At 40.2% G+C, this 23,756-nt stretch overlaps 1 protein-coding gene across 1 annotated transcript in view; it reads left to right on the forward strand.

Annotated features, from left to right (window-relative positions):
• The window catches only part of LOC134605813 (4-hydroxyphenylpyruvate dioxygenase), a 65,813-nt gene extending 42,465 nt beyond the window's left edge, over positions 1-23,348 (forward strand). The window contains exons 9-14 of the mRNA XM_063450069.1: positions 3,297-3,374; positions 10,828-10,990; positions 16,321-16,392; positions 17,214-17,336; positions 18,642-18,758; positions 23,041-23,348. Coding sequence (XP_063306139.1) covers positions 3,297-3,374; positions 10,828-10,990; positions 16,321-16,392; positions 17,214-17,336; positions 18,642-18,758; positions 23,041-23,154 — 667 coding nt within the window. The 3' untranslated portion in view covers positions 23,155-23,348. The remainder of the gene's footprint in view (positions 1-3,296; positions 3,375-10,827; positions 10,991-16,320; positions 16,393-17,213; positions 17,337-18,641; positions 18,759-23,040) is intronic.
• The last annotated feature ends 408 nt before the right edge of the window (positions 23,349-23,756 follow it).

The raw sequence follows: 23,756 nt of genomic DNA on the forward strand, positions 1-23,756 counted from the left end.
GGAGGGGGTGGGAGTACTGGGGGGGACCCTTTGTTGCGGGGGCTGGTTGGAATCTGTAGAGTCTATGATGCTAGTGCTGTTCTAGTTAGCCATGGGTCCCATATTTTGTGGAAAGATTTGGAAGTATCATGGATCAGAGCAGACAGTTTTTCCATTTCGATTGTTTCATCTATTTTTCGTAGTACTTTTGTTGAGGTGGGGATAGCGTTGCTGCCCCAGTGTCTGGCTATGGTTCTCCGTGTGGCCAGTGCGACTCGGGCTGTGAGTTTATTTTGGGCCCTTGTTAGGGATTCGTGGGGTTTTGAAAGGAGCCAGATCCAGGGATCCATTGGGAGGTCGCTGTGTAGTGTCCTGTTGACTGTTTGGGCCATTTCGCTCCTGAGCCGAGTGATGTGTGGGTATTCCCACCATTGGTGGAGATGTGTGCCCTGTTCTCCGCATCCCTTTCAGCATCGGTCCGAGGTGGTGAAGCGCATTTGTTTTAATCTCAGGGGGGTGATATACCAGCGGAACATGGTCTTATAGGCCTGTTTCTTATGTGTGACACAGATAGAGAGTGATGCTGTGCCCTCCCAGACGTCCCTCCAGTCGGAGTGGTCCTCCGGGGGGCCTATGTCCCTCTAGGAGAGTTAAGATGTTTTAATGCTACCTAACACAATTGTGACTGAAAACTCAATCTTTACTCCCTTTGGGTTTGTGGTAACATGCCAATTGATGGTTGATGTAGGAGTGATGTATATGCAATGGTGGTTGAAAATCGAACATTTTTGTGGGAGGGGAGAAATCTGATTTTTTTTTAACTTAGATTTCTTTTAATAAAATGCTTTTGAAGGCATCCCAAAATATCTCTAATTATTCTCAAAAAAAATTATTCTAAGGGAGGTACATCTTTTCCTGATGTCGTTAAACTCCATGAAGCACATATGATATCCCATTTATCACTGTGGCTTCACAATTTTCTTGTAAATTTCTTTACCCGGTCAATCATTTTGACTACTTCAGTCGTATGGCCTGGGAGGCTTACCGGATGGGAGACGCAGCCAATCTCCCGAACTACTGCACCTAGATTTCCAGCACATCCACTCTGAGCGCCATCCCCCTACCGCCCCCCGGACCTGTGGAGGTGATCACTGACATGCTCATAGGAGCTACATGGCTGAGGTGGGCCCGAGAGGTGTTGCTGAGTGAGCAGGAACATAGTAGTGAGACGTTAGTCAGAAGCCTGACATTATGTCCAAGCTGGACCGCATTTTTGTTGCTTTCTGGAACAATTTGAAATTTAGATTGCGACAGGCTACTATGCCAGATGCGAATGATCACTCACCTATGGTGTCACCTCCATGCTCCCATCCAAGGCCTATGGTTCTCAAAATGAGTAGAACAGGAAAATGGCAGCGGAGCGGGTGACATTTCCCACCTAAATTCAAATCAACACTGCCGAACTCGCCCACAGCTGGACTCTACTACAGTCGACTGATTAAACAACCAATGTCCTGCTACTTACTCTGGCCCACACCGTTGGGAAAACTGATGGTGACATTGCTCCTACATCTTCTGCACATGCCTGTACTGTGAGGTCTGAAGTACATTTTATCCATAATGCTGGACTGTTATCTGCCGCTTGAGGGAACAGGTTGAGATGAACTATGATATGGGACTCTTTGGGGTTGTTGGCCAATCATTATTCTTTTTTCCTCATACCTTAGTTTAACCCCTTAAGGACACATGACATGTGTGACATGTCATGATTCCCTTTTATTCCAGAAGTTTGGTCCTTAAGGGGTTAAAAGAGGACTATACTTTATATTTACTCTATACTCTCTTTTGCCTTTTAAATATTTCATTTTCTCTGATTTGATATCCTAATGCTGTTTCCCTGCCCTCACTTAAGAGTGTTCTATAGCTGTCTGGTCTGATAGTCTCCTGAAGGGATACTTTTAATAGTTCAGCGACAATACATGCCCCTTTTCTTTATACTACCTTGCTAAAATTATTCTTCATGTCTGGTTGGTCTCATACGCATAGTAGCTTATCTCTTGTTTAACATTCAGACCTTTCCAAATCTGAACTTTCTATTCACATAATGTGCAGTTTACGCGTTACTGTTTTGATTTCTCATGGCCTGTTTCCTAAGTCTTATGACACACAACAGTACAGAATGTAGTCTTGTACTATCCATGCACCACAAAAATAAAGAATAGAAAAAATCTAGAAAGGGGGATCAATCAATTATCATAAAATTGTGTATTAGACTATCAGTAGTTGACTCTACCCCAGTGGAGTTTATAAAGCAAGGGGATCCTAGCTTAGATTGCAGAAGCTGTAAAGTATACTTAAAGGGTGCGCTCTCCCAGAACCCAGTAACAGAGTAAATATGGTTATAACTCGTTATATTAGTTGCACCAGCAGCGTTTGCCTACTAAGTACAAAAGATTATAGGGGACGGGAAGGTAGCTTAATTAAAATTCAGTTGGATCAATTAGCCCTGGCCATAAATATGTGCCTCGGTAATTAGGGATCATAACAGCCTATCAACTATCTTGTATCCGATTTGCCCCATATGTAGTGGAATCTATAGCGTGAGCTGTGGAATATGCTGAAGGAGCTACATTCACAAAACCCACTTTCAGAATACACAAGGTTATACCTTGGCTATTAGCTATACCAGCAGCATTAGCCTACTAAATACCAGAGAGTAGAAGTAAGGGAAAGCTATCCTCAAAAAAATTCAGGTAGATAGGATAGTGCTGACCATAGTAATATGCCTCTTGACAGTCTATGAAGTATAAAATAAACAATCTACCCTAGATCCACAGCCTAATTTATTAAGTCATGATGGTCTATGAAATCTATCTACCTCTAGACTGTAAGCTCGATTGAGCAGGGTCCTCAACTACCTATTGTTCCTGTTACATTTTGTTACTGTCTCATTTGGTAAATTCCCCTTTTATTGTAAAGCACAGTGGAATAAGCTGGCGCTATATAAATACCAATAATAATAATAATAATAATAATACCCTACATCCACAGCCTAATTTATTAAGAGGTCATGACAGTCTATGAAATATTTAATATACAATCTACCCTAGATCCACAGCCTAATTTATTAAGGAACCATCCCCATACCTCAGTTACCAGGTTAATGATACTTGGTACATACAATAACGTGTCCATTTAAGCCAAAGTGATTTTTTTTTTTTTTTTTTTTTTTTTAAATCTGTGCATACATGACAGATATGAATTCATATTAGGAGTGATTTCATTTATGTTTTATTTTTTTTATTTTTTATTTATAGACCTCCAGGTGGCCTAAATTTCATTGACCACATAGTGGGAAATCAGCCAGATGATGACATGGTGCCTATAGCAGATTGGTAAGTATTCAAAACAAAATGGAAGAAACTTAATGTTTCTTATTAGTTGATGATTTATATGGTTCAATACCAAATGCAAGTTAGCACGAGATGAATTCAGATGTATATTCTAAATTAAGTGTATGAGAACATATATTATATCCCTATTAAACGGGAGGCAGACGCTTGACTTTTTCCTATTTCCAAATCCTGAGTTATTTGCAGGCTAAATGTATATGCCCCGTGACTAAACCTAATTCCCCAACCCCATACACTGAACTGGTATGCCCAGATCCCTGATATAATAATGGTGCCATCCCCAATCCCCATACTGACAGGGGACAGCCTGCTTTTCAAACCTACCTAATACACAGTAGTACCGGTATAGACATTAAGACCACAATGTGTGTACACATCTGCTCATACAGAATAGGGTTCTGCAATCTTTATTTGCAGAAACATTATCTTTAATCAAGCAATTCACTTTTGTGTTTATAAAAATGGGTAGTTATATTTTATGACTAGTTATAATAGATCTCCTAAAGATATGTTGTTGATCACAATATCATATATTACTTTAATTTTAATTACATGCAAATACAGAATAAAAAAAAAACATAACATTTTGTCTGTCTCTTAAAGAAATACGCATACCACCAAAAAAATTTTAGTTAATTGGAGCAGCTTTAAAATAATGCCCCTGTAGTCTCACTGCTTAATTCTCTGCCATTTAAGAATTAATTTGATGTTTATGCAGCTCTAGTCACACCCTTTTCCAAGCTTTAACACATACCACAATCCTGAAAAAAGTCTTGATGTTTACAGCACAGTGTGTTTAGAAGAATTAAATTGCTGAAGGAAATTCACTGGAGAGGAGAAAATTCTAAATTAAACATCATTAAACAAGTGAAGTTAAACAATTTAAGCTCCTTTTCAGAAATTATTTAGAGAGACTGTGTGAGTCAGATCCAGGTGTGTCTTCGGTTACCAGAAACAAAGAGATTTATCCCCTTCCCGACCATGGATGTATCGGGTATGTCCGATAAAAAAACGGTACTTAAGGACTGCGGAAGTACCTGATACGTCCACGGCAAATTTGAGCGCTGGAAGTGATCAGTCCACCCTCTGCAAATTAGGACCCCAAGGGGCCATGTGACCGCTCCGCAATAGATGTCCATAGTGCTGCTAGCAGGGGGACTGCCTGAACTGACAGGCAATCCCCCTACTGGTGAAAAGTAAAAAAAAGTAAAAAAATTTAATTAAAAAAAAAAATATATATATATATATATATATATATATATATATCTTATGTATAATTTCATACTAAGTGTATTTTTTTATTAATATATACATATATTGTATAAAAATAAATAATTAATTAAAAATAAATAAAAAACTGTAAAAATATATATATTTTTTAAAATGTAACCCCTTCAGCACCGGACTGTTTTGGCCATGTTGTACTTTAAGGACCAGAGCTGTTTTAACACTTTTGTGGTGTTTGTGTTTAGCTGTAATTTTCCTCTCTATCATTTACTGTTCCCATACAAGTTATATATTGGGGGGTTTTCAGGACAAAATGGGCTTTCTTTACATACCATTATTTGTATCATGTCATAATTAGCTTTAAAAAAATATATATATATATATATATATATATATAGTGAAAAATTGAAAAAAAAACATGTTTTTTTACTTTTACTTGAAAAATCTTTTTTTTATCTACAAAAGCTAATGAAAAAAACTGCTAAATAGATTCAACATTTCGTCCTGAGTTTAAAAACACCAGTATTTACATGTTTTTGTTTTTTTCTGCAAGTTTTTCTCACCATGATCACATCGCCGCAATAGGACTCTAGGAGCTTCAAGCAGGGGGACTGTCTGAGCTGTCAGTCCCCCAGGCTGCTAAAAAGTAAAAAAAATAAAAATAAATATATTATATATGTATAATGTATTATAAAATTATGGAGAGTAAAAAACGGGTCGCAAGAGTATTCTGAGAACGGACAGCAGCTGAAATAGCCTGTCCTTCGGTGGGTCCCCGCTCAGAACTCAAGCTGGTTTTAGCTCATCTTGTGCCATTACAGAGAGAACATATCTGAAGCATATCAGACTGGTCCCACCCATACAGGCAGTCCAGATCCGAAATGCCAGCAAGTTCTCTCTGCACGAGAGATACAGCAACCCCAGACGATCGTTTCAGCCTTGTTAGGCATCATCAGTGAGGCATAGCTGATATCTCTCTAGGCACCGTGAGCAAGGGGTCCACGTCTGGATTACCCTTTAAACTTATGGAGAGTAAAAAACGGGTCGCAAGAGTATTCTGAGAACGGACAGCAGCTGAAATAGCCTGTCCTTCGGTGGGTCCCCGCTCAGAACTCAAGCTGGTTTTAGCTCATCTTGTGCCATTACAGAGAGAACATATCTGAAGCATATCAGACTGGTCCCACCCATACAGGCAGTCCAGATCCGAAATGCCAGCAAGTTCTCTCTGCACGAGAGATACAGCAACCCCAGACGATCGTTTCAGCCTTGTTAGGCATCATCAGTGAAGCATAGCTGATATCTCTCTAGGTACCGTGAGCAAGGCTGAAACGATCGTCTGGGTTTGCTGTATCTCTCGTGCAGAGAGAACTTGCTGGCATTTCGGATCTGGACTGCCCGTATGGGTGGGAGCAGTCTGATATGCTTCAGATATGTTCTCTCTGTAATGGCACAGGATGAGCTAAAACCAGCTTGAGTTCTGAGCGGGGACCCACCGAAGGGCAGGCTATTTCAGCTGCTGTCCGTTCTCAGAATACTCTTGCGACCTGTTTCTTTCTCTCTGTATTATAAAATTATTAAAGCTTTTTATAATATGTTATACATATATAATGCATATATATGATTTCATTATTGCTGTACTTTGATATATATACAGATATATTTTAAAATACACTTGTAATGAAATCATATATATGCATTACATATGAATAATATATTATAAAATGATTTCATTATAATATATTATACATATGTAGGAAATAAAAGTGTGTGTGTATATATATATATATTCATATATACACATACACACACGTATTAAATGTATATGTTATATATATATAAATATATATATATATATATACATACACACGTATTATGTGTGTGTATACATATTGTGAAGAAATGACTATATTGTTCGGTATTTTTTTGCCTAGTTCTTGCTTTTTCTGTGTATTTTCATTCGGCAGATGGGACTGCCGAACAAAGACCACCCCTGGCTCACTTAACTTCAAAGCCGGCATCACTTTCACTCTCTATGTGTGCGGTCAGCGTTCGTACTGCCGAACGCCACGTGGCAGAGAAAACCGCGGCCATCTTTTTTTCGTCAAACAAAGGCAGCGGGACTTGGTCGTCGAGTGTCTGGAACTAAAATCGGACACTCGACTTCCCGAACACCGGTCTCAATCATACGAACGCTGGAACTAGTGATACCGATTAGCTAGAAGAGCGCTATTCGGTACAAATATGCACACGAATGAGGGGAACAATCGCTGCTAGGAGCCAGGGGAATTCATTCGGTACTTTTATTCGTTTTTTCCCTTTTTCTAAAGTGACCGGCAAAACCCCACGAATCTCTGGAACTATTTTGGGCAGCCCACCCACAGTGAACCGGTCACAAAAGACTTCCATAGTTTTTGCGAACCCCTGAACCGATCTGGGTGAAATTTGGATATGTTGGTCACCCAGATCGGGGCTATCAGGGGACATAAGATTTGTGGGGATACCCCAGGTATAAAGGGGTGTTCCAGAAATGGGGAAAAACAGTGAATTTTCAGCCTGGAGATAATTAGGTTGTTACTATATCAGACCTGATTATCTCCAGGACTAGGGGAGGGAACTGCCTGTTTGTATTGGGTGTGTTTTATATTTTTACTGTTCAGGATTGGATAAATGTTACTCCTCCCTGTGGGATGTCCCCTTGCATGGGGACCTGCATAAAAAGCCATGTATGTGAATAAACGTTAGTTCTACTTGTATCCTGAACCTGGACTCTGACTGTTATTTGGAATTCGTATGCTGTAACAAGGGAATTATCTTATGCAGCTGTTATATTTCGTATGGATTTTCGTTTCCTGTAACTACCGAACAGAACTCTCACTACCTTAGGCTCTGACCTTTCGGGAGGAAACTACCGAACGCGGTTTGGCTAAACTTGGTTTCCTTACACATATATATGTGTATATAAATATGTATATACACCCTGTTCCAAATGATTATGCAAATTCTATTTAAGTGTCACAAAGATTAAATATTTTGTTTTTCAGTTTAACTCATGGATGGCATTGTGTCTCAGGGCTCTTTTGATCACTAAAAACAATCTCGGACACCTGTGACAATTAGGTTGCCAGGTGAGCCCAATTTAAGGAAAAACTACTAAAGGAGGGTGTTCCACATTATTAAGCAGGGCACCATTTTCATGCAATATGGGGAAGAAAAAGGATCTCTCTGCTGCCGAAAAGAGTGAAATAGTTCAATGCCTTGGACGAGGTATGAAAACATTAGATATTTCACGAAAACTTAAGCATGATCATCGCACTATTAAGAGATTTGTTGCTGATTCAGAGCACAGACAGGTTTGTGCAGATAAAGGCACATTGAGGAAGATTTCTGCCAGATCCATGCATCGGATCAAGAGAGCAGCTGCTAAAATACCATTACATAGTAGCAAACAGATATTTGAAGATGCTGGTGCCTCTGGAGTCCCACGGACATCAAGGTGTAGAGTCCTCCAGAGTCTTGCAACTGTGCATAAACCTTTTATTCGACCACCACTAACCAATGCTCACAAGCAGAAACGGCTGCATTGGGCAGAAAAATAAATTAAGACTAATTTTCAAACAGTCCTGTTCACTGATGAGTGCCGTGCAACCCTGGATGGTCCAGATGGATGGAGTAGTGGATGGTTGGTGGACGGCCACCCTGTTCCAACAAGGCTGTGACGTCAGCAAGGCGGTGGTGGAGTCATGTTTTGGCCCGCAATCATGGTAAGAGAGCTGGTCAGCCCCTTTAGGGTCCCTGAAGGTGTAAAGATGACCTCTGCAAAGTATGTGGAGTTTCTGACTGACCACTTTCTTCCCTGATACAGAAGGAAGAACTATACTTTCCTTAATAAAATCATGTTCATGCATGACAATGCACCATCTCATGCTGCAAAGAATACCTCTGCATCAATGGCTGCTGTGGGGATAAAAGGAGAGAAAGTCATGGTGTGGCCTCCATCCTTCCCTGACCTCAATCCTATTGAGAATCTTTTGAGCATCCTCAAGCAAAAGATCTATGAGGGTGGGAGGCAGTTTACATCCAAACAGCAGCTCTGGGAGGCTATTCTGACATCTTGCAAACAAATTCAAGCAGAAACTGTCCAAAAACTCACAAGTTCAATGGATGCAAGATTTGTGAAGCTGCTATCAAATAAGGGGTCCTATGTTAAAATGTAACGTGACCTGTTAAAATGTTTAAAAAGTTAAAATGTTGTTATAAGTTTGATTGAAATAGCTTTTGATTTCAGTAAATATGCTGCAAACACAACAAATGACATTGTTCAGTTCTTTACAACCTATAAAGTGTTTTGAAACTTAATTTGGAACAGTGCATTGTAAGTTTTTTATGTTTAAAAAAAATACTGTTACCATTAGGAGGTTTGTTCAATAAAATTTGAATTGTACTCTTAATAGTTGATAACATGAGAATTATGCTGACTGTTATTTACATCAATTATTTAGGTAAATTGGAAAAATATAATTTGCATAATAATTTGAAACAGGGTGTATGTATATATATATATATATATACACATACACACACAAACATATATATATATATATATATTTTATTTTTTTTTATAGAAAACAAATAAAAACGCTAACTTCGCCAGCGTTTGTGACTAAATGGCTACTGCAAAAGATTGGACATACCCCATTTTGAATACCCTGTGTTGTCTACATTTGAAAATAGTATGCCATGATGGTGTTACTTCACATTCCTGGGCTACCATATGGCAACACAGGCCCAGCAAACCAAGCTGGCAAACTGAATTGGGCAAGCCCTATATTGACCCTGTAACTTTCCAAAACACTATAAAACCTGTACATGGGGGGTATTGTTATACTCGGGAGACTTCGCTGAACGCAAATATGAGTGTTTAAAACTATAAAACTTATCATGACGATTAAATCACCAGTAAAAGTGCGGTTTTTGTGTTAAAAAAATGCAAAAAACAAATATGAACGCTAACCTTGGCAGGCATTGTGGCTAAGTGGCTACTACAAAAGACTGGACATACCCTATTTTGAATACCGTGGGTTGTCTACTTTTACAAATGGTATGCCATGATGGGGTTAATTTTCATTCCTGGGCTCCTATATGGTCTCAAAGGCAACATAGTCCCAGCAAACCAATCTGGCAAATTTCAATGTGCAAACATGGAAAAGGGAAAAGCCCTACATTTGACCCCTGTAAGTTTGCAAAAACCCATAAAACCTTTACATTGGGGGCACTGTTGTACTCGGGAGCTGTTACTGAATACATATTGGGGTGTTCTTTGTCAGTAACACATAACAGGAACTTAAAATCCATGCCTAAAGTACAATGTGAGAGGAAAATAACACAAAAAATGACTACCTAAATGTTTGACAAAGACTGGTGGTAGAATTAGTGCATGGAAAGTGCTAAAATACCACCATTTGAGAAATGTCTACATTTCAGAAATATATGTCTACATTTCAGAAATATATGGTTTGATAGGGGTAAATTACATTAGCCGGCTTAAAAAAATGTCCCAAATCGGACATGGATGCATGATGACCAGCTGTGAAAATTCCAAGTTGGAAAATTGGAATGCGCACCCTCTAAATAAGGTATTTTAGCCCTCAGAGAAACATATTGGGGTGTTTTTTGGCAGTAACCCTTGAGGTTCTCTGTACATGTATTCTTAGATTGCTCCGTGTGTCAAATCACCATTTATTTTTTTTATTTTGCATAGATTGGTGGTAAAATGGTTGCATGAAAAGAGTCAAAATACCCCTAGTTTAATACCTTAGGCTGTCTTCTTTAAAAATATATATACATGTGAAGGGTTATTTAGGGATTCCTGACAGATATCAGTGTTACAAAGTAACTTGCCTTAATTTTGAAGAAAAAAATGGTTTGGAAATAGCAAAGTGCTACTTGTACTTATTGCCCCTATAACTTTCCAAAAAAAGCTAAGAACATGTTAACATTGGGTATTTCTAAACTCAGGACAAAATTTTGAAACTATTTAGCATGGGTGTTTTTGGCAGTTGTAGATGTGTAACAGATCTTGGGGGTCAAAGTTTGAAAAAGTATGTTTTTTTACAATTGTATTGGTTATGGTGTTTGAAGTGCTACCTAATGACAGTGTATGCAGCTTTTGGGTAAATCTTTCATACTTTAATTGCTGTTGATTTTCTAGGTATCAAAGGTGTCTGCTGTTCCACAGATTCTGGTCTGTAGATGACAAGCAGGTTCATACAGAGTACAGTGCGTTACGCTCCATTGTAGTAACAAACTACGAGGAAACAATCAAAATGCCAATAAATGAGCCAGCCCCTGGGAAAAAAAAGTCTCAGATTCAGGTATGAAAAATAGTGCAAATTCCTAACTAGCAAACTACTGCAGCACATCCTATCTTATGATAACACACATAAGGTTAACAAATATTTTGTTTGTTTTTTGTCACTAATAGTTAAAAAATATATATTTTCAATTCTTTATTTTTGTTGTGCTTCAGATTAACAGACAGTTTGGCACTGCCCCAACAGCAGTGGCAAGATATGTAGCATATACAGTTATACAGTATAGGGCAGTCTATAATACAGCACAATTTTAGTAAGGGTAAGGTTTGCGTTCAAGACTGGTACGTACAGGCTAAGAGACATTTTAGCTAATAATCATGAGAGTAAACATTTATTCAACAAATGTCATAAGAGAGACATTGAACTTTTCATGGTACAGAACATGCTAGGCACTTAGGAAATATCTGACGGCTGATCAGTGCTAACGGGTAGGAATATAGTTAATGCTACAGTAACATGGTGAAAAGTCAGTAGTTAGCTATGACTAAAGAAATCACTATAATAGGGAGGCTGGTTACAGGCCAATATGAGTGGGAGTCAGAGTATAGAGATGCATGCTTTAGGAACTGTGGCTATGTAAAATCTATCCCCTAGGTCCCCCAGGTAAGTTTAGGTTTGAGTCCCTCATTGAGAGCAGAAAAGGAAGGTTAAAAATAAATAAATAAATAAAGGAAAGCAAGAATGGAGCGCAGGAGGAGGTAAATTGAACTATTATTATGCTTTGCGCATGGTGTAGGTATCTTGGGTGCATTACTGAGAGACCATGTGTAAGATGGTGGTTCCCATGGCCAGTCTCATGGTCATCCAATGCCCTGCTGGGGAGTTCCACACGTCCAGCCAGGAGAGTCTCATTGCCAGGCTCAGGAGCGACCTGCAGATACAGTGTGGTAATATGGCAGGGGTATTGAGGCTTGCAGGGGCTGACCGGGAGGTCCTGGAACCCGCGGTGAGCTGCGAAGCAGGCTCTTCGAGCTAGCCGGGTTTGGATGTGCCAGGTGTCTCGGAGCCGGATTAGCTGCATTTCTCCATGGTCATGTACTGGATTTAGGTGGATTTTAAGTTTTCTTGCGGTGGAGCTTAGCCATCTTTAGGTTTCGGCTTATGGGTTTGTATGCCCATGGGAGGCGTTGCCGTCTTCGGCGCCATGGTCTGGCCCTCGAAGGTGTGCATGCCCGTGAAGGGAGTGTGTCGGCTGCACCATAGGTGAGTGCTCTTCATGGTTGTGGCATTTGGCCTGCTGCCAATTTTCTCTAGAAGGCATTGAATAGGTCGTCTAACCTAGTCTGCAAGTAAGGCTACTCTTCGTCGTGCTTGGGAGCACACATGGCTTGCGCCATGTTGCTTGACTAAGCCCGTACATTCATCTTGTGCAGCAGCATTGTTTGAGTTCATTAAAGGTGGGTTGCCTCTCAGGAGCAGACCGGGTTAACCCCCACCAGGCGGGGGGGGGGGGAACGGGTAGAATGTTGGTGGCTTCACACCCTCGTGGTAAGGACGAGGAGAGCGGCCGTCTCTCCCCAGCTGCGTCACCCGCAGGCCGCGATGAATCACCTCAGGCCTCCGATCACCTAAATCGCTCGGGTAAAGTATCAGGTTGTTCACCAGGGTGTCTTCTACTCCGGTATTGCACTCTGGTTTGTGTGGGTTCTCGATTATGGTGAGTATTCTCAGATATTCAGCTTTTGAAGCAGGAGCCCAGCTATCATGCGACTGTTCAGCTTGCTTGTTAGGCCCCACCCCCTAATCATAGTTACTTTTTAAACTTAATTTCAAGTAAATCCTACCAATTAAAATATATAAAAGGGGCACTCTAAACATTATAAATACTACAGTGGCAAGCTATTGGTGACAACCCTGAGTTTTGTGCCAAACTATTTTTCAAGCAGTTTGACATAAAACCAGGGCCCCTTAGGAACCTGTGGCCTTGCCCAATTGGTGGCCTGTTGCTCAAGTCAGGGCGTGACAAATACCAGGCGCCAGGTCACCATGGTTGTTTGTCAGCAGTTCAGCGGCTGTGAAATGAAGCCACGAATAGGGGAATGGAGGTGGGCAGCTGTGCGGAATGGAGGCGGACGGCAAAGGAGCTGTAATCTTCCTTCTCTTCTCACTCTACTCCCTCGCGCTCCCTGCTGTAATGCTGGGAGCCGGAATATGATGTCACTCTGGCCCAGGCATTATAAACAGGACACAAGAGAGCAGAGCAAGCTTAATGCAGAGAGCAGTCACACTGGACCACAATTAAAGGATCCACTACAGCCATCCCAAAGGTAGGGAGCCTGGGTGGACATAAATTAAAATAAATAAATAAAAAGATCATTTGTAAATGTATGAGAAAACGTGTGAGTGTGTGTCTATATCAGTGTTTGTGTGTCTGTATATATGTATCTGTGTCTTTCAGTCAGTGAGTCTGTCAGTCAGTCAGTGAGTGTGCTTGTCTGTCAGAGTGTGTTTCTTTCAGTGAGTCATCAGTGGGTGTGTCTATCTATGAGTGTCTGTCTGCCAGTCAGTGTGTATGTTCGTGATTGTGTCTGTTTAGGTGATTGGACTCATTTTAATTGCATGGGAAAGGAGTTTTTCTCACCTTTTTTTACTATGCTGTGCTGGCCTGGCTCCTAACCATTTTAGCTGGCTCCTAGATTCCAAGCAAAATTGTCAAGCCCTGGCTCAAGTGTGAGTTACATTTCCCCAATAGGAAAGTACGTTATTGAACTTTGCATGGCATTGGTAGGCTGAGAGTATCAGCTGACTTTGCCAGCCAGTCAATGTTGTTTAAATTAGAGCAGTGCTTCACAAATTTGTTTGAAATCTAGGTGCCAGCTAAAAAAGTTAGGAGCCAGTCATTTTCAAGGAGAAAATAAAATTCTTAAAGGGACACTACAGTCACCAGAACCACTACAGCTTGATGTAGTTGTTCTGGTGTCTGCAGCCTGTCCCTGCAGGCCTTTCAGTATAAACACTTTAAGTGTCTCCAAGCTCTGCATTCCTCATAGAGACTCAATATCTGAATATCTCAATATCTGAATCTGTTTACCTTATTTGTTAAAGGGACACTATAGTCACCTGAACAACTTTAGCTTAATGAAGCAGTTTTGGTGTATAGAACATGCCCCTGCAGCCTCACTGCTCAATCCCCTGCCATTTAGGAGTTAAATCCCTTTGTTTATGAACCCTAGTCACACCTCCTGCATGTGACTTGCACAGCCTTCCATAAACACTTCCTGTAAAGAGAGCCCTATTTAGGCTTTCTTTATTGCATTTTTGTTTAATGGTTTCTTATCCCCTGCTATGTTAATAGCTTGCTAGACCCTGCAAGAGCCTCCTGTATGTGATTCAAGTTCAATTTAGAGATTGAGATACAATTATGTAAGGTAAATTACATCTGTTTGAAAGTGAAACCAGTTTTTTTTTTTTCATGCAGGCTCTGTCAATCATAGCCAGGGGAGGTGTGGCTAGGGCTGCATAAACAGAAACAAAGTGATTTAACTCCTAAATGACAGTGACTTGAGCAGTGAAATTGCAGGGGAATGATCTATACACTAAAACTGCTTTATTTAGCTAAAGTAATTTAGGTGACTATAGTGTTCCTTTAAATATTATACATGCTAAATTCATGGTTTGGCAGATATATGTAAATGTGTTTTCCTACAATACCTCAAACCATGCAACCACTAATGGGTGGAGTTATGGCACAGGGATTTCCCTGTAATATACAGTGAGGGAAAAAAGTATTTGATCCCCTGCTGATTTTGAACGTTTGCCCACTGACAAAGAAATGTTCAGCCTATAATTTTAATGGTAGGTGTATTTTAACAGTGAGAGTCGGAATAACAAAAAAATAAAATACAGAAAAACACATGTCAAAAAATAGCAGAATGATTGCATGCTTGATGCTCTATAACTAAATTACACAATGTGAGGCCTGCCTATAGGAATGGATGAAGTGACTAAGTGGGTTTCAAGACACTTATTCATTAAAGGACCACTCTAGTGCCAGGAAAACATACTCGTTTTCCTGGCACTATAGTGCCCTGAGGGTGCCCCCACCCGGCTCTGGAAAGGGGAAAAGGGGTAAAACTTACCTTTTTCCAGCGCTGGGCGGGGAGATCTCTGCCTCCGATCCTCCTCCATTCCGCCCCGTCGGCTGAATGCGCACGCGCGTCAAGAGCTGCGCGCACATTCAGCCAGTCGCATAGGAAAGCATTTACAATGCTTTCCTATGGACGCTTGCGTGCTCTCACTGTGATTTTCACAGTGAGAATCATGCAAGCGCCTCTAGCGGCTGTCAATGAGAAAGCCACTAGAGGATTAGGGGGAAGGCTTAACCCATTAATAAACATAGCAGTTTCTCTGAAACTGCTATGTTTATAAAAAAAAAATGGGTTAACCCTAGCTGGACCTGGCACCCAGACCACTTCATTAAGCTGAAGTGGTCTGGGTGCCTAGAGTGGTCCTTTAAGCCTGCTGAAGTGGTTATGATGCCAGGAATATACTGTTGCGGTTAGCCAGTAATGAAGCAAACTATTTAGCAATGTTTTGCCTACTTATTTGGGTCTCTGCTGGGAGCACAGGCCCCTCTGTTGATATGCTTCTAGCTTCTGCAGAGCTCCATAAGATGGTACCCAATCCAGTTGCCTTTCACTGGCTGAGACTGTAAGTTGAACGCTGTCAGTGCAAGGAGTGACATTTTGTGGAATGACATTTGCACAGAATGGCTAGCCCAGATCTCTAGTTCCAGGCTGACTAACAATGTCCCATTCTGGAGGTATTATATATTGAAACACTGCACAAATAGACTTTAGGTACTATGACCACTTCAAATGACTAAAGTGCTCATGGAGCTTGGAGTAACTATTTATATAAGAGGAAGGTTTGGAGACTCTTTTATGCGGATTTACGAATTCTGTCAGTAAACTAACTAGTAATTAAGGTATACAAAGGTATCACCTGTGCTAAAATTAATTTCCCATGACTCTTAGTTTGTGATGCAATGTGTGCAGCAGAAAATTATATATTTTGCCTGTTTACAGTATTAAAAGGTCAGTGTAATATTTCTTTGAGTATTAGTAAACTCATGAACTGTGTGCTATACCTAGATTTTCTTGTAGTAGTACAAATATATCAATTACAGCTGCAGTTCAAATGCAGATAATTACCAAACCAAAACTATCAAAAACTTAGCCTTATTAATAATGTGAACTTATTCTACATATTAAACTAGTGAATCTTTTACAGAACAGAATTCTGATAATAAGAAACCACTAGACTGATGTCAAAGTGAAGGATTTTTGCAATGAGTAATGTCTGAGCCTTACTTCCCCTCTTGTTTTCAGGAATATGTGGACTATTATGGTGGCGCTGGAGTACAACACATAGCACTTAACACTTCCGACATCATCAAAGCAGTGAGTAACTCAGACAGTAAGGTACAAAGGAGCGGAGAGCATTGGGGAGGGGCGAGTGTTTCTCTGACTAAGGCTTTGATCTCTGCACTGTTTGGCCAGAAGGGTGGTGTGTTTACGTGTGCGAGTCCGTGCATGAATACCTGTATATGTTTTGAAACATACCTCTTGTTATGAATCTTTTAGTCTCCTTTATGCAGTTGTTATAATAGAATTAAATGCAATGCGTGTGTGGGCACTGACGTTTGTATAAGCAGATAGACAGCAAGACTAAAACTAAGGCACAGTTAGCAGTCATACAGCATTCACTACCTGATAATTAATTAAAAGTCATGTTCTAGTTCTCTACTTGCAGGATAAAAAATACTTCAAGATAATTATGAGAAGAATATATAATGGGTCTATTGTGCATAAAGCAATAATTTACTGAAACATTGCTTAAAACAGTTTTTTTTTCTCATTTTATTGTATCTTAAAATGATTTATTTATTGTTTAAATTATTTGCAAATCTACTTTCAGATTTTTACATACTAAACACCGCCAGTCAATTTACCTTATATGCATGAAATCAATATGTTAAAGTGGACAATCTCCCTTTTGAAATTAAATGGCAAAATGGCAGATTTCAGTCTGTAATCTATGACGACCTGCCTTTAGAGATTGATCATTTCCAGAATAATGGACTTTATATGTTGTGTAAGAGAAGAAGGTAGCTAGCTCTTGAAGAATTGAGGCAATAGGAGTAGAATACAGGATTCGCGCTTCAGATATTAGATAGATGTTTGTTTTTAAGCAATAATTCTAACATACTATTTTCCCGTAGGTGAAACATTTAAAATCCCGTGGCGTAGAGTTTCTTTCTACCCCAGACACATATTATGAACAGCTGAGGAAAAACCTTAAAACTGCCAAGATCACTGTGAAGGAAGATATTAGTGTGTTACAAGTATGTATCACAAGAGTAATATAGTATGCTGAATAATTCATGGTTTTGCGTGTAATTGATTATTAAGAGTGTTAATATTATTGTGTTGCTTATAAAAATAAAATGGCAATCTAGGCACTGTAAACACTATAGAATGCTGTAGTGTAGTGGTTATGGTGTCAAAAGTACTCAGAGATTCTCAGGCAGCTGGTGTACTTGAGATCATTGTCCTTTTGCATGACTCAATTTTTACCAAGCCTTTGCTGTCGGAGAGATGGCCTCACATTTGACTCTAGAATACTTTTGTATACAGAGGAGTTAATTTTTGACTCAATGATTGCAAGCTTTCGAGGTACTGTGGCTGCAAAACAAGCCCAAATCATCACCCCTCTGCCCCTATGCTTGACAGTTTAGTACAAGTTGTTTGTGCTGATATGCTGTGTTTTTGCCAAACGAGGCACTGTGCATTATGGCCAAACATCTCCACTTTGGGTCTCATATGTCCAAAGGACATTGTTCCAGAAGTCTTGTGCAACTTTGCAAACCTAAGTCATGTTTATTTTAGAGAGAAGAGGCTTTCTCCTGGCAACCCTTCCAAACAAACCATTCTTGTTCATTTTTTTTCTAATTGTACTGTCAAGAAATTTAACATGCTATGTTTTTTTTTTGCAATTTCTCTGAGCATTGCATGGTCTGACCTTTGAGTGGATTTGCTGGGATGTCCACTCCTGGGAAGATTGGCAACTATCGTGAATGTTTTCCACTTTTGAATAATCTTTCTCACTGTACAAATCTGGACTTTAAAATTTTGGAATTTGCCTTATAACCCTTTCCAGTATACAGCAACAATTGCTTCTCTAAGATCATTGCTGACGTCTTTCCTCATTGACATTGTTTTAACACACACCTGAATGCTCCAGACCAGCAAACTGTTAAAACTTCGACTTTTGTAGAGGTGGTCACACTTGCTGGTGATCAGTTAATCAGGGGCATTTGATTGGCGGCACTTGTCTGCCACTGAGCCTCTTAATTCCTATGGAAGCAATAAGGGTATAGTTAGTTTTTCACACCTTTTTAATAAATAAATCATGACACGGTATATGTCATGTGTTGTTGTTCATCAGATGTTGTATTTACCTTATTGTAAGACCTGCTAAGGAACAGATGATTGTTATTATGTCCTGATATGAAAAACCATAGAATTCAAAGAGGTAGTACTTTCGTTTTCCCATGACTGTATGTATACACACACACACACACACACAACACACGTTGTTAATATTGTTAATACTTTAACTAGTTAATACATTTTTGTGTTGCTTTCAGGAATTGAAAATCCTGGTTGATTATGATGATATGGGATACCTTCTCCAGATCTTCACAAAGCCAGTGCAGGACAGACCTACACTATTCCTTGAAGTTATACAGAGATACAACCATTTTGTAAGTAATATCCTGTGTTACTAAAATGTACTTGTCACTCTAAACAGGTTTGATTTTTTTAAAATGTAATAGTACCGGTAATTTAAATTACATTTATAATTATCCTATGTAATACTTACCCGTTCCAGAGCTTCCCGATCCGGTGGATCAGACGCTGCATGCTCTGCGTGCGCGCCCATTTGTACAGAGTCGCACCGACATCATAACGGCGCAACTCAAAGTGCCGAACCAATCGGTTCGCATGAACTGAAACTCGCGAATTCGGCTTTTGGACTAATTTAGGTGTTTAGACGCTTTACAGTGATGCAGACCAATGGGATTGATTCCCTGGCTTTATAAGCCAGGGCCTTTCAGTAGCAAGTTGCCCTGTTGTCGTTCTTGTTGACCCAAGAGTGCGCTTTATATTATATTTGGATTTCTTGTTACCAACTTAGGCTTGTTTATCGTTTCTCTGCTTTCTGTGTTTCTGACCTTGGCTTGTCTTACCATTTATGCTGTACTCTCCTACGTTTGACCTTGGCCTTCTTCCTGACTACTCTTTACGTTAAATCCGGCCATTCCAAGGCCCGATAATATGTTATACATCTCCTTTAGAAAACAAGGCGCTGGCTGCACTCACCTAAACATGCTTAAATGGGGTGCTGCTGGGGGCCAATAAGTACAGTAAAAATAGAAATCCAGCGCACTCACTTATCAACTAAACAGCTACTTTGATGCTGACAGATTTGACTAGTTTTACTAAAAACACCTAATCTAGGCAAAAAATAATGGGGGTTTACAGGGAGTGCAGAATTATTAGGCAAATGAGTATTTTGACCACATCATCCTCTTTATGCACGTTGTCTTACTCCAAGCTGTATAGGCTCGAAAGCCTACTACCAATTAAGCATATTAGGTGATGTGCATCTCTGTAATGAGAAGGGGTGTGGTCTAATGACAGCAACACCCTATATCAGGTGTGCATAATTATTAGGCAACTTCCTTTCCTTTGGCAAAATGGGTCAAAAGAAGGACTTGACAGGCTCAGAAAAGTCAAAAATAGTGAGATATCTTGCAGAGGGATGCAGCACTCTTAAAATTGCAAAGCTTCTGAAGCGTGATCATCGAACAATCAAGCGTTTCATTCAAAATAGTCAATAGGGTCGCAAGAAGCGTGTGGAAAAACCAAGGCGCAAAATAACTGCCCATGAACTGAGAAAAGTCAAGCGTGCAGCTGCCAAGATGCCACTTGCCACCAGTTTGGCCATATTTCAGAGCTGCAACATCACTGGAGTGCCCAAAAGCACAAGGTGTGCAATACTCAGAGACATGGCCAAGGTAAGAAAGGCTGAAAGACGACCACCACTGAACAAGACACACAAGCTGAAACGTCAAGACTGGGCCAAGAAATATCTCAAGACTAATTTTTCTAAGGTTTTATGGACTGATGAAATGAGAGTGAGTCTTGATGGGCCAGATGGATGGGCCCGTGGCTGGATTGGTAAAGGGCAGAGAGCTCCAGTCCGACTCAGACGCCAGCAAGGTGGAGGTGGAGTACTGGTTTGGGCTGGTATCATCAAAGATGAGCTTGTGGGGCCTTTTCGGGTTGAGGATGGAGTCAAGCTCAACTCCCAGTCCTACTGCCAGTTTCTGGAAGACACCTTCTTCAAGCAGTGGTACAGGAAGAAGTCTGCATCCTTCAAGAAAAACATGATTTTCATGCAGGACAATGCTCCATCACACGCGTCCAAGTACTCCACAGCGTGGCTGGCAAGAAAGGGTATAAAAGAAGAAAATCTAATGACATGGCCTCCTTGTTCACCTGATCTGAACCCCATTGAGAACCTGTGGTCCATCATCAAATGTGAGATTTACAAGGAGGGAAAACAGTACACCTCTCTGAATAGTGTCTGTGAGGCTGTGGTTGCTTCTGCACGCAATGTTGATGGTGAACAGATCAAAACACTGACAGAATCCATGGATGGCAGGCTTTTGAGTGTCCTTGCAAAGAAAGGTGGCTATATTGGTCACTGATTTGTTTTTGTTTTGTTTTTGAATGTCAGAAATGTATATTTGTGAATGTTGAGATGTTATATTGGTTTCACTGGTAAAAATAAATAATTGAAATGGGTATATATTTGTTTTTTGTTAAGTTGCCTAATAATTATGCACAGTAATAGTCACCTGCACACACAGATATCCCCCTAAAATAGCTAAAACTAAAAACAAACTAAAAACTACTTCCAAAAATATTCAGCTTTGATATTAATTAGTTTTTTGGGTTCATTGAGAACATGGTTGTTGTTCAATAATAAAATTAATCCTCAAAAATACAACTTGCCTAATAATTCTGCACTCCCTGTAGTTACACTATATGATCATACATTGCATAAGCCTGCCACAAACGTCAATGTACCCCATCTTTGGCAGGTCCTACTCTCACTGCCAACTGTCTACTAAATGAGCTACTTACTTGGGGGAAATCCTTCCATCTCGAGTTCTCTGCAGTACAAGGCTTAAATAGGGTCCTGAGATGAGACACCTGTGACAGGGGGCGGTGCAAAACCAAGGAGCTGGCTAGACTCCTAAATATATATGGGAAAACAAGGGGCTGGCTGCACTCACCTAAACATGCTTAAATGGGGTGCTGCTGGGGGCCAATAAGTACAGTAAAAATAGAAATCCAGCGCACTCACTTATCAACTAAACAGCTACTTTGATGCTGACAGATTTGACTAGTTTTATTAAAAACACCTAATCTAGGCAAAAAATAATGGGGGTTTAGTTACATTATATGATCATACATTGCATAAGCCTGCCACAAACGTCAATGTACCCCATCTTTGGCAGGTCCTACTCTCACTGCCAAAGTGAGTGCGCTGGATTTCTATTTTTACTGTACTTATTGGCCCCCAGCAGCACCCCATTTAAGCATATTTAGGTGAGTGCAGTCAGCCCCTTGTTTTCCCATATATATTTAGGAGTCTAGCCAGCTCCTTGGTTTTGCACCGCCCCCTGTCACCGGTGTCTCATCTCAGGACCCTATTTAAGCCTTGTACTGCAGAGAACTTGAGATGGAAGGATTTCCCCAAGTGAGTAGCTCATTTAGTAGATAGTTGGCAGTGAGAGTAGGACCTGCCAAAGATGGGGTACATTGACGTTTGTGGCAGGCTTATGCAATGTATGATCATATAGTGTAACTAAACCCCCATACATCTCCTTTAGCACATTAGGGTCTGTGTGTTTTGGGTTCTCCTAATTTAGCCATGACATCCTATCAGAATTGCTAGCAAATGTGTCGATTGGGATAAAATCCTATGTAAGAATAGGTCCCTCCCTACTTGTTAATTAACTCTCTGGTACAGAGTCATGGACCTCTGTGCCGACAAATGACTGAAAGGGAAATGATGGAGAACTCTCCTACTGGCAGTTCTCCAGGACAGCAACTACAGCATGTGTGCTATTGTTACTTCCTCACCAGAGTAGAAGTTTTGAAATATAGGAATAGAGTCATTGATGTGACTTCATCTATGCGGATACACTACCAATTAAAAGGAAACTATAATGCCAGGAAAACAAACTTGTTTTCCTGGCACTATAGCTTCTCCCTTTGTCAAGCCCTCCCCCCCCCCCCCCCCCCCTCCGTGGTGCAGAAGGGTAATAACCCCAGCTGTCAGTTAACTGAGTCCAGTGCCGATGTCCCTCGTCACTGGTTGGGCTCCGCCCACGCTCCTTCCCCGCCGATGTCAGCCAAGGGGGGAGACCTGGTGCGCATGAGCAGCAATGGCTGCCCTCGCATAAGACTTTCCCCATAAGAAAGCATTATCTAATGCTTTCCTATGGGGATTCCGGTGGCGCTGGAAGTCCTCATGCAAAGCGTGAGGACTTCCAACGTCGTTTAGGCGACCAAAAGTCAACTTTCCACCCAGAAGTCCCTGCGCGTTAACCCTAGCAGGTAATTATTGCAGTTTATAAAAACTGCAATAATTACATTCTCAGAGTTAAGGGTGATGGGACATTGCACCCAGACTACTTTAATAAGCTGAAGTGTTCCTTTAAGCCATTGTGTTAGCTTCAAAAGGAATTACACTTGTCCAAGCAGGCAAAAAAGACCACAGATTCAATTGTCTTGTACCTCAATCCTAACTCAATAAAAAAAGAGATTGACAAAAAAATATATCTACAGTAAAAGGATAAAGTTATTTATTTTATAAAGAAAAAAAGTTTCATAATCAAAATTCATTCTTCAGACTATATTAAAAACAAACAGCAGTATAATTATTCACCTTTCCACATTATACAGGGTTTTGGAGCTGGAAACTTCAAGTCATTGTTTGAAGCTATTGAAAATGATCAAGATGCCAGGGGAAATCTAACAGTCTATACGGACAATGGAGATCGTCGAGCCTTTTACTGAAAATACAGTCATCTAAGTGGAGATGAATGAGTCAAGATGCAGTGCCCTGGAACAACACTTGGCCAAAGGGGAAAGGATTGGTCTGCTTGAACAGACATAGTTAATCACTGCAAACAGACTGTATATTTCTTCTGGTTATTAAGTGAAAAGATTAACAACTGAATTTAAATATATGAATAAAAAAATATATAGTTCTTACAGTGAGTGGCTAGGTTCTTTGGCACATTACTTACTCACTGAGTGGTAAGTTTAAAGTTGCTCCGTAACCCCTCCTACCCAAATTGAGAATTTAATGAAGATGAAAACGTTATGAAATACTCACGTAGAATGTGTTGAAATTACACTGAAATTCCAACAAAGCCAAAAAGAGTTTTAACTGTTTAGTATATTACCTACACTTGACAATATAGAGAGAGGAACGTCAAGTTTTGTGATTTTTTTCCCCCAGCCGTCACTTGGTACTGTCTATAAAGGATCACACGTTTATTGATAGATCTTCCATAGACCTCAGTGTTTTACTCTCGTAATAGATGACTGAAGGAAGAAGACAGTAGCCGCAAGTGAAAAGTTCAGGTAAGTAAATCGAACCTTCCCCTGCACCC

The sequence above is a fragment of the Pelobates fuscus genome, chromosome 1, assembly GCF_036172605.1.
Source record: "Pelobates fuscus isolate aPelFus1 chromosome 1, aPelFus1.pri, whole genome shotgun sequence".
In the NCBI taxonomy this organism is placed as follows: Eukaryota; Metazoa; Chordata; class Amphibia; order Anura; family Pelobatidae; genus Pelobates; species Pelobates fuscus.